At 39.7% G+C, this 10,680-nt stretch overlaps 1 protein-coding gene across 1 annotated transcript; it reads left to right on the top strand.

Annotated features, from left to right (window-relative positions):
* Window positions 1-6,270: 6,270 nt before the first annotated feature.
* On the top strand, window positions 6,271-7,396 carry LOC136825614 (golgin subfamily A member 6-like protein 7). Its single transcript, XM_067082201.1, has 2 exons — window positions 6,271-7,066; window positions 7,245-7,396. Exons 1-2 carry the CDS (start codon window positions 6,271-6,273, stop codon window positions 7,394-7,396), a joined length of 948 nt encoding a protein of 315 aa, XP_066938302.1.
* The last annotated feature ends 3,284 nt before the right edge of the window (window positions 7,397-10,680 follow it).

The following is a 10,680-nucleotide window of genomic DNA, read 5'->3' on the forward strand; positions in this document are numbered from 1 at the left end:
TGTCTTTGGTCTCGCCCCTTGCGCGGAATAGTTCACTTGGGTTGAAGTGCTTGTGTTTGAGTTTTGACCACATCTATAAGGTTTGTATGGTCCACTCTTTGTTAGATTGTTTCTTCCCCTTTGATCTGGATTCCATTTTCTTTTAGTATTTTGGGCATATTTCCCTAGGAAGGTATTGGGTCTATTTCCTACTTGTCTGGAATTATCATAGAATTTATTCATTTTAAAATTAGGATTATTATTTTTTACTTTTCTTTCAGTTTGTGCTTCTGTTGTTCCCATGAATTCCTTGGATAGATTTATCTCTTTCCTTTGGATTTCTTCTCTCATTGTCTTATGTTTGAAGGCTTGTTTTCTTGGGATCAAGTTTTATTTTTCTGAAAGCCTTCTTTTCCTCTTCTCCAAGAATATTATATATGGTTCCAAATGACACGTAATTTAATACATGTCGTAGCTCAACTAAGTTATGGGCACTAGCCTCAAACTGATCCTTGTCTCCTATAGTAATACCTGTCTTCATTAAGTCTGCGGTTATTTTCTCTATTGCATTCTCCACGCTTGCGTACAAATTAGCAATTGTTTTATATTGTGGGTTAAGAAATCTAGTTAGGTTATATAAACCGTCAGTCTGATTTACTGGTTCCCAGAGTGATAAACAAATTTCTTTAAATTCTACATAGTTATTAAGTTTGCTAAAATTTGTGGAATTCAAAGTTGTATGTGTGTCTCCATGTTCTGAGCTGACGAGCAACAAGGCTTCATTTATTTTAGCTCTTTCATCTGTTATTCTCCCTGAAATTACGACTATCTGCATCTGCTAGCCAATGATTTACAGTATAGGATTCGAGTCTGCCTTTGTCAGGATTGGAATCATCCACCTGTCCACAGAAGCGTGTGGCGGTTGTTATGACGGCCGCCTGGTTCATGTTATAAATTTGTAAGGTGCGAGTATTATTAGTATTGTTACTATTATCATAATTGTTATTAGTATTAGAATGACTAACACTATTTTGGTTCTGGTTATTTGTGTTGTTATTGTTAGTATTTCCTTGCACTACAGCAGAGTGGGAATTTAGTCTTGAAATTCGACTTCGTCTAATTGTCAACGGTCTTAAATCGTAATGTGAATGTCTAACAGTGTTCAGTAATTCTTCAAACACTCGTTGCATGTCCACACACAAAAAAATTATTCACTCAGAGTACATCAATCATAAAAAAAATTTTGTTATATTGTACCAAAATTAAAAACAATTTGTCAAATTGTCACACAAAAAAAATTAAATTCTATATTGAGTTCAAGTGCACAATTAAAACCTTTTTCAATACACAAAATAAATTCTGATATGAGATTGGGCATCATATCAAAATTCATCATAATAAGTACACAAAATTATATATATAACTTCTCAAATAATCATCACCAACCGAGTGAAAAAAATAACTAATTCCCTATATAAATTATTTACTAAATTAATTATCATAGAGAGAGTAATGCTGGTATTTATGCAAAAAGAATTTTATTCACTAGAGAGAGTTTTCTTAATTTTCAATCTTATAGCAAGATGCGAAAAAAAAATATATCTTCACTTATTTATTAAGAGAGAGAGCGGACAGTAATTTCATTTATCGCCAACTTACTGTGTTGTTTTGCTGATATCGTGATATCGCTAATTGTTGTGCCTTCCGAAGTGAGTGCTTCACTGCCGTATCCGCGTAGGCGATGTTTTTCGCAGTAGTTTTCCGCCTTCGGAATCTTGTTGAAAGTCCTGTGCACTGTTTTTCTTCAATCACTCTGTGGAAATGTCGCAAACACTGGGCTTATTATCGCTGTCGGCGTCTTGCTCAATTTGTTGACGGTAACAGTTCAAAATGTTTTTGCTTCGGGACGCACTAAAACTGTTTTTATTCACACTCGACGTTCTTGTTGTACACTGCTATTCCTGCATATAACTTCTTGTTCGCTGGAGTGTTTTTATTTCTTCAGATATATTTTGGTCGTCGTCGTAAAAAATCTAAGTTCGTTTTGTAGAATTTCATTTCACTGTAACTTAAATAATTGCACTGATAATTTCATTAATGTTCGTTTGTTTCGTCTCGCCTTCTGGATCCAAATAAGCTGCCACCATTTTGTTGGGATTATCTCTCCCTTTTATGTTCTTTGTTGTATGTCTGTATGGATTTTAGTCTTTCTCTTCTTACCTTGGTTTCTTTCGAGGTGTCCTTCAGATCGCTTCGCGGATGATGTGCTATCTTCGTTTTATATTTATTATTTTTAAGTACTGATATCTCTCAGAAAGCCGTATAGAAACGAGATCGGTAATTTCTTCACTTTAATTAGTAATTAGTATTATAAAGATCAGTACAAAATTAACAAGTTACAAGGATAGAAAGCGAATCACTCTTGACTCAGTCTATATGGGGAACACTGAAGTGAGGGGACACGTACTCTCCCTTGAAGGACACAGTTCTGCACTTTTTTCTCCTCGTCGGTCTCTAACTCTTGAACCCCTAGAAAACTAATCTGCAATCTCCACCTCCTTCTAGCCTTATTGGAAGGATTAATCAGCAAGGCCTCCCCTTCAAGTAGCTGATTGGAAGGACTGTAGTGGGTGTGATTCAAATCTCTCCTTAGAGGACTTGACTGGAGGTGATCTTAGGAGGGTGTGTGAAAGACCCCTCCCAAACATAATTGATTGGAGGTTGAAGAAGTACATCACTTGGGCCAACCCCCAAATTCCTGGAACTTCCACGAAAACGCCTCCCTGAGAAGGCGGGGCTATAGAACAGCTGCTGTAAGCATTTAGGCTGTGCTGACTCATGACTTGGTTAGCTTAATCGTGAGGCCATTATTTCTCACTTTTACGACTGTTTTTATGGCTTCAACACGATATACTGCATATGGTTCATGTAAACACCCAGCCTCGATCAGCGTATTGATAACACGATACAACAACAGCTTTTGGGCGTTATCACTGTGTTCTTTGCCTCTCTCTTTATTCTTATTTCTCTCTCCTAACTTTTTCTCTTTTCTATATCTCTCTTTTCTATCTAATTTCCCTATCTATTCTACACCACAACATTTATATATATATATATATATATATATATATATATATATATATATATATATATATATATATATATATATATATATATTGTTAGTTTTTTTCGGTTGTTAAACTGAAACAGCCTTGCTTCGTTTGTTAACCTGCACTCCTGTTTTGCGTGAGGAGGCGAGGTTACTTTCGTCTCTCTCTTTTTCTTCCTCAGTCAGGTTTTGGAAGGCAGATCGACATGTTCTCGTGATGCAGTCGAGAACAAGCAGCAGCACTTTTTGATACGGCAGGTGTGGGTCAACTGCTGATGTCAAGGAGGACGTCAACCCAACTCCCGAGGTCGAGGTGGTGACCAAACCATGGTTACCAGTTTTGAGGAGATATTATCCTTTTAGGGCAGCGAAGGGCCTGTCGCATCGTCTCTGTCGTGGTCTTTGGTGATGTCTCGGCAGTGTACAATGGTCGACCTCGAGGATCGTGGATTGGGCCTTTGGATGATTACTGTTTGATATTTTGGATGATTACTGTTTATGATATTTCATTTAGATATGTTGGAGGAGCAGTGTATGGCTCTTGAGTAATCATTATGTTGGTTTATTTCACTGTGTGGTGTATGTTGTTCATTACCTGTTTATTTATTAGTGAGGAGCAAGAGTATGGCTCATGTTATTGTGATTTGTGATGAGCAAGAGTATGGTTCATGTTATTGTGATTTGTGATGAGCAAGAGTATGGCTCATGTTATTGTGATTTGTGATGAGCAAGCATATGGTTCATATTATTGTTATTGGTAATTGTTATTGTAATTTGTGACGAGCAAGTGTAATAAATAAGTGTATGTTTAAATGGTTATTGGTTTGTTTATTGCTGCTGTGTAACATGTTTGTTTATTTTGTTGATTGTTTAGTTGAAGCTAATTGAATTTATTGGTGATTTATGATAATGACCATTTATGTTGTCTCTGTGATTTCCAAAACCTGGACTCAATGTAATTAAAGTAAATAATTTAGGTTAATAAATTAGGTATAAGAGACTTCGAGTATTTTAGAAAACATAACATTGTTGACAAAGTAGGAAGATGGATAAAAGAATTTTTGCAAAACAGAAAACAGATAGTGATTGCAAACGATGAGAAATCGGATGAAGCTACGGTAATATCCGGTGTACCACAAGGTACGGTGTTAGCTGCATTGCTGTTTGTGATTATGATTGCAGACATAGACAGTAATGTTAAGGACTCAGTAGCAAGAAGTTTCGCAGATGACACAAGAATAAGTAGAGAAATTGCTTGTGATGAAGATAGGAACTCGCTACAAAGGGACCTAAACAAAATATATAAATGGGCAGAGATAAATAGGATGGTATTTAACTCTGATAAATTTGAATCAATGAACTATGGTGATAAAGTAGGAATGCTATATGCATATAAAGGACCTAATAATGAGACAATCACAAACAAGGAAGCAGTTAAAGACCTTGGTGTGATGTTGAATAGGAATATGTTATGCAATGATCAAATAGCAATTCTATTGGCAAAATGCAAAGCAAAAATGGGAATGTTGTTCCGGCACTTAAAAACAAGAAAAGCTGAACACATGATTATGCTTTATAAAACGTACGTACGTAGTCCACTTGAATATTGCAATATAATATGGTACCAACACTACCAAAAGGATATTGCACAAATAGAGAGTGTACAAAGGTCATTTACAGCTAGAATAGATGAAGTTAAGGGCCTTGACTACTGGGAAAGACTACAATTCTTAAATTTATATAGTCTTGAAAGGAGAGGAGAAAGCTACATGGTAATCCAAGCATGGAAACAAATAGAAGGAATTACCGAACACATCATGGAGCTAAAAATATCAAAAAGAGCAAGCAGAGGTAGATTAATAGTGCCAAAAACTATACCAGGAAAACTAAGGAAAGCACACAGGACATTAATCCACCACGCACCAGCATCGATAATGCAGCGCCTATTCAGTGCGCTACCAGCTCATCTGAGGAACATAACAGGAGTGAGCGTAGATGTGTTTAAGAATAAGCTCGACAAATATCTAAGATGCATCCCAGACCATCCAAGACTGGAAGATGCAAAATATACCGGAAGATGCGTTAGCAATTCTCTGGTAGACATCAAAGGTGCCTCACACTGAGGGACCTGGGGCAACCCGAACGAACTGTAAGGTCTGTAAGGTAAGGTCTTGGGTTGTTGCAGTCCATCAGTCCATGCCAGTCCCATTTTTTATTTAGTTTATGAATCTGGTGGTCACGTAGCAAAGTGACCATGACAAATATATATATATATATATATATATATATATATATATATATATATATATATATATATATATATATACATAAATATATGTATATATATAAATATATATATATAAATATATTTACATATATATATATATATATATATAAAATATAAATATTAATATATTTATATATATAAATATATAAAGATATCTATATAAATTTATATATAAATATACAGTATATAAATAAATACATATATACATGTGTGTATATATATAATATACATATATATATATATATATATATATATATATATATATATATATATATATATATATATATGTATATATATAATATATGTATATATATGTATATATATAATATACATATATATATATATATATATATATATATATATATATATCAATTAATCTACAAAATAATGTTGTATAATATCCAGTTCATTATCCCGACGATAACGTACACTCAAGAAGAATTATAACGTGTGTGTGTGTGTGTGTGTGTGTGTGTGTGTGTGTGTGTGTGTGTGTGTGTGTGTGTGTGTGTGAATTAAAGATATTTAGACTTCTCTCATAAAAATATCTTAAATACTTGTTTTTTGTCTAATTTTTAATTTTTCATTCTGTTTTTGTCATAATCAACTGTGATTGAAAAGACAAAAGCTCTAACTTTTGTTTTAGTCACTTGTCCATCGAAGACATTTATTTTTTCATCTTCACGGTCGTCTTCATTTACACGATCTCTGAACCCGTCGACGTCTTTAGGAGCCTCTCCATTCCGCAAACTTCTCCAAGTGCCTTCGAAGGCTCCGTGAGGAATCTCACGAAGAAAGAATCGCGCTGAAGCCGAAATAACGATCTTTGGAATCCCCGAAGCTCAGTGGCTTTTTCTGATTCTAGCATTTCGATCAGGTTGAAAGAAAGTTAACCATGTCTCTACTAGGCAAAGTTAATTTTGTTGTGAACAACTTGATGGCTCTGATCCGTTATGGAATAGTGATATCTCTTGTAATTGGAAATGTTATACAAAACCTTGGATATTTTATTGGTCAAAACGCGACGGCTCTTATTCTCGGAGGACTTCTTGGAAACTTCTACACTGAGGAAAAGAAGACTGGCCGACATGCTCGAGATGCTGTCGCAAGACTCGAAGATGACGTTCACTCAGCTACGCAAATGATCTCTCAACTGAAGGAGGCCAGGAAGGAGGCTGAGAACAAAAACTTGAGCCTCCTCCATGAAACTGACGAATGGAAGAATAATGAAGCAGCTCTAATCCAAAGGAATGACGATTTAAACAACGAGATGAGAATGAAAATGGAAGAGTACGAAGCCGCACTAATCCAGAAAGGAATGGAAGTTGACAACCTAAAGGAGCAACTCAAGGAAAAAGAACGAGAATGTGAGGCGAACCGACAAAAACTGGAAGAACTGCGGAGTCAAGCCTCTGACAACGATTTTTATTGTGGTTACCTAGAAGACAAAGTTAAGGCCCACGAGGCGGAAAGGAAAAAACTTAAACAGGTAAACACAAAACTCGAAGAAAAGTTGAGAGCCTCACAGCGAGAAATACCAGTTGTTCTTGCAAGAAATGGTGATCTAGAAAAAGAACGGGAAATGGCCTCGGCGAAAAATTCTACAGTAAATGAAAATAAGAATAATGCTCTGGATGAAGAGAACAAAATTCTCAAAGACAAAATTGCTGAACTAGATCAAAATGGAAAACGTCAGAGCGAATTGGCTGCAGGAAATCCAGAAGAAGTCGAGTTCGGGAAAGTAACAGGAAGGTTGAAACCAGCGGAAGATAGCTCGAGTCGGACTGAAAAAAAGCAGAAGAAGAAAAAAGGACACAGGAAAGGACGCAGATAAACTGTTCAAAGATCCTTACTTATTCGATAAATCAGACGAAGAGGAGGAAGATGAAGAATGCCATGGAGAAAACGAAGAGGAAGAAGAGGATGAAGAAAACGAAGAGGACGAAGAAGAAGAAGAGGATGAAGAAAACGAAGAGGACGAAGAAGAAGAAGAGGATGAAGAAAACGAAGAGGACGAATAGGATGAATGGCATGAAGAAAACGAAGACGACGAAAATTAAAGGAAGAAGCCAAGAAGAACAACAGGAGAAACCTAACCAAGACCGAAGGATTTTGACTGGATGCGAGTTGATGCTGCTGCATCGTGTTCCGGAGTCGTCGCGATCTTCTTGGTCCATACGATGGGGCAGGCTTTGGGATGGGTGTTGGCTGCCGTATCCCCCACCCCCCATGCTTTCAGCCAACGGGAGGTCCCCCCACCTCCCACACACCCATCCTGTAGCAAACCTCATCGACTGGGCCAAAGCGATCGCAACGACCCTTGGAATGTGACGGAACAGCACCAACAAACGTCCAGCCAGAATTCTGGGTGCCAACCTCCCACTAAAGTAATTTCCTGTGTACTTTGAATCTCATTTCATCACTTTAGTACGGCCGATGCTCGTGGGCTTGTCATCGAAACTGGATTTCTGCCCACCTTTTGGATGGTGGCCTGTCTCCTTAAGGAGATCAGTAGTTGTCAGGGCCACTAGGTTAGGTTGGGTATACCAGTTCCAGACAGGCAACTTTGCCTCTGTCATCGAAACTGGATTTCTGCCCACCTTTTGGTTGGTGGCCTGTCTCCTTAAGGAGATCTGTAGTTGTCAGGGCCACTTAAGGTTGGGTATACCAGTTCCAGACAGGCAACTTTGCCTCTGTCATCGAAACTGGATTTCTGCCCACCTTTTGGTTGGTGGCCTGTCTCCTTAAGGAGATCAGTAGTTGTCAGGGCCATTTAAGGTTGGGTATACCAGTTCGAGACATAGGCAATTTTGCCTCTGTCACTGAAACTGGACTTCTGCCCACCTTTTGGTTGGTGGCCTGTCTCCTTAAGGAGATCAGTAGTTGTCAGGGCCACTTAAGGTTGGGTATACCAGTTCCAGACAGGCAACTTTGCCTCTGTCATCGAAACTGGATTTCTGCCCACCTTTTGGTTGGTGGCCTGTCTCCTTAAGGAGATCAGTAGCTGTCAGGGCCACTTAAAGTTGGGTATACCAGTTCGAGACAGGCAACTTGCCTCTGTCATTGAAACTGGATTTCTGCCCACCTTTTGCATGGTGGCCTGTCTCCTTGAGGAGATCAGTATTTGTCAGGGCCACTTAAGGTTGGGTATACCAGTTCGAGACATAGGCAACTTTGCCTCTGTCATTGAAACTGGATTTCTGCCCACCTTTTGGATGGTGGCCTGTCTCCTTAAGGAGATCAGTAGTTGTCAGGGCCACTTAAGGTTGGGTATACCAGATCGAGACAGGCAACTTTGCCTCTGTCATTGAAACTGGATTTCTGCCCACCTTTTGGATGGTGGCCTGTCTCCTTTAAGGAGATCAGTAGTTGTCAGGGCCACTTAAGGTTGGGTATACCAGTTCCAGACAGGCAACTTTGCCTCTGTCATCGAAACTGGATTTCTGCCCACCTTTTGGATGGTGGCCTGTCTCCTTAAGGAGATCAGCAGTTGTCAGGGCCACTCAAGGTTGGGTATACCAGTTCGAGACATAGGTAACTTTGCCTCTGTCATTAAAACTGGATTTCTGCCCACCTTTTGGTTGGTGGCCTGTCTCCTTAAGGAGATCAGTAGTTGTCAGGGCCACTTAAGGTTGGGTATACCAGTTCCAGACATAGGCAACTTTGCCTCTGTCATTGAAACTGGATTTCTGCCCACCTTTTGGATGGTGGTCTGTCTCCTTAAGGAGATCAGTAGTTGTCAGGGCCACTTAAGGTTGGGTATACCAGTTCCAGACATAGGCAACTTTGCCTCTGTCATTGAAACTGGATTTCTGCCCACCTTTTGGATGGTGGCCTGTCTCCTTAAGGAGATCAGTAGTTGTCAGGGCCACTTAAGGTTGGGTATACCAGTTCCAGACAGGCAACTTTGCCTCTGTCATCGAAACTGGATTTCTGCCCACCTTTTGGATGGTGGCCTGTCTCATAAGGAGATCAGTAGTTGTCAGGGCCACTTAAGGTTGGGTATACCAGTTCCAGACATAGGCAACTTTGCCTCTGTCATTGAAACTGGATTTCTGCCCACCTTTTGGATGGTGGCCTGTCTCCTTAAGGAGACTCAGTAGTTGTCAGGGCCACTTAAGGTTGGGTATACCAGTTCGAGACACAGGCAACTTTGCCTCTGTCATTGAAACTGGATTTCTGCCCACCTTTTGGATGGTGGCCTGTCTCCTTAAGGAGATCAGTAGTTGTAAGGGCCACTCAAGGTTGGGTATACCAGTTCGAGACACAGGCAACTTTGCCTCTGTCATTGAAACTAGATTTCTGCCCACCTTTTGGATGGTGGCCTGTCTCCTTAAGGAGATCAGTAGTTGTCAGGGCCACTTAAGGTTGGGTATACCAGTTCCAGACATAGGCAACTTTGCCTCTGTCATCAAAACTGGATTTCTGCCCACCTTTTGGATGGTGGCCTGTCTCCTTAAAGAGATCAGTTATTGTCAGGGCCACTTAAGGTTGGGTATACCAGTTCCAGACATGCAACTTTGCCTCTGTCATCGAAACTGGATTTCTGCCCACCTTTTGGTTGGTGGCCTTTCTCCTTAAGGAGATCAGTAGTTGTCAGGGCCACTTAAGGTTGGGTATACCAGTTCCAGACATAGGCAACTTTGCCTCTGTCAGTGAAACTGGATTTCTGCCCACCTTTTGCATGGTGGCCTGTCTCCTTAAGGAGATCAGTAGTTGTCGGGGCCACTTAAGGTTGGGTATACCAGTTTGAGACATAGGCAACTTTGCCTCTGTCATTGAAACTGGATTTCTGCCCACCTTTTGGATGGTGGCCTGTCTCCTTAAGGAGATCAGTAGTTGTCAGGGCCACTTAAGGTTGGGTATACCAGTTCGAGACATAGGCAACTTTGCCTCTGTCATTGAAACTGGATTTCTGCCCACCTTTTGGATGGTGGCCTGTCTCGTTAAGGAGATCAGTAGTTGTCAGGGCCACTTAAGGTTGGGTATACCAGTTCCAGACATAGGCAACTTTGCCTCTGTCATCAAAACTGGTTTTCTGCCCACCTTTTGGATGGTGGAGTGTCTCCTTAAAGAGATGAGTAGTTGTCAGGGCCACTTAAGGTTGGGTATACCAGTTCCAGACATGCAACTTTGCCTCTGTCATCGAAACTGGATTTCTGCCCACCTTTTGGTTGGTGGCCTTTGTCCTTAAGGAGATCAGCAGTTGTCAGGGCCACTCAAGGTTGGGTATACCAGTTCGAGACATACGCAACTTTGCCTCTGTCATTAAAACTGTTTTTCTGCCCACCTTTTGGTTGGTGGC

This window comes from Macrobrachium rosenbergii, chromosome 39 (assembly GCF_040412425.1).
Source record: "Macrobrachium rosenbergii isolate ZJJX-2024 chromosome 39, ASM4041242v1, whole genome shotgun sequence".
Lineage (NCBI taxonomy): Eukaryota > Metazoa > Arthropoda > Malacostraca > Decapoda > Palaemonidae > Macrobrachium > Macrobrachium rosenbergii.

Coding starts and splice junctions, on each gene's coding strand:
- LOC136825614 (XM_067082201.1), top strand. CDS start 6,271: ATGTCTCTACTAGGCAAAGTTAATTTTGTTGTGAACAACTTGATGGCT. Junction 7,067..7,244: donor ACTAGATCAAAATGGAAAAC/GTCAGAGCGAAT, acceptor TCGATAAATCAG/ACGAAGAGGAGGAAGATGAA.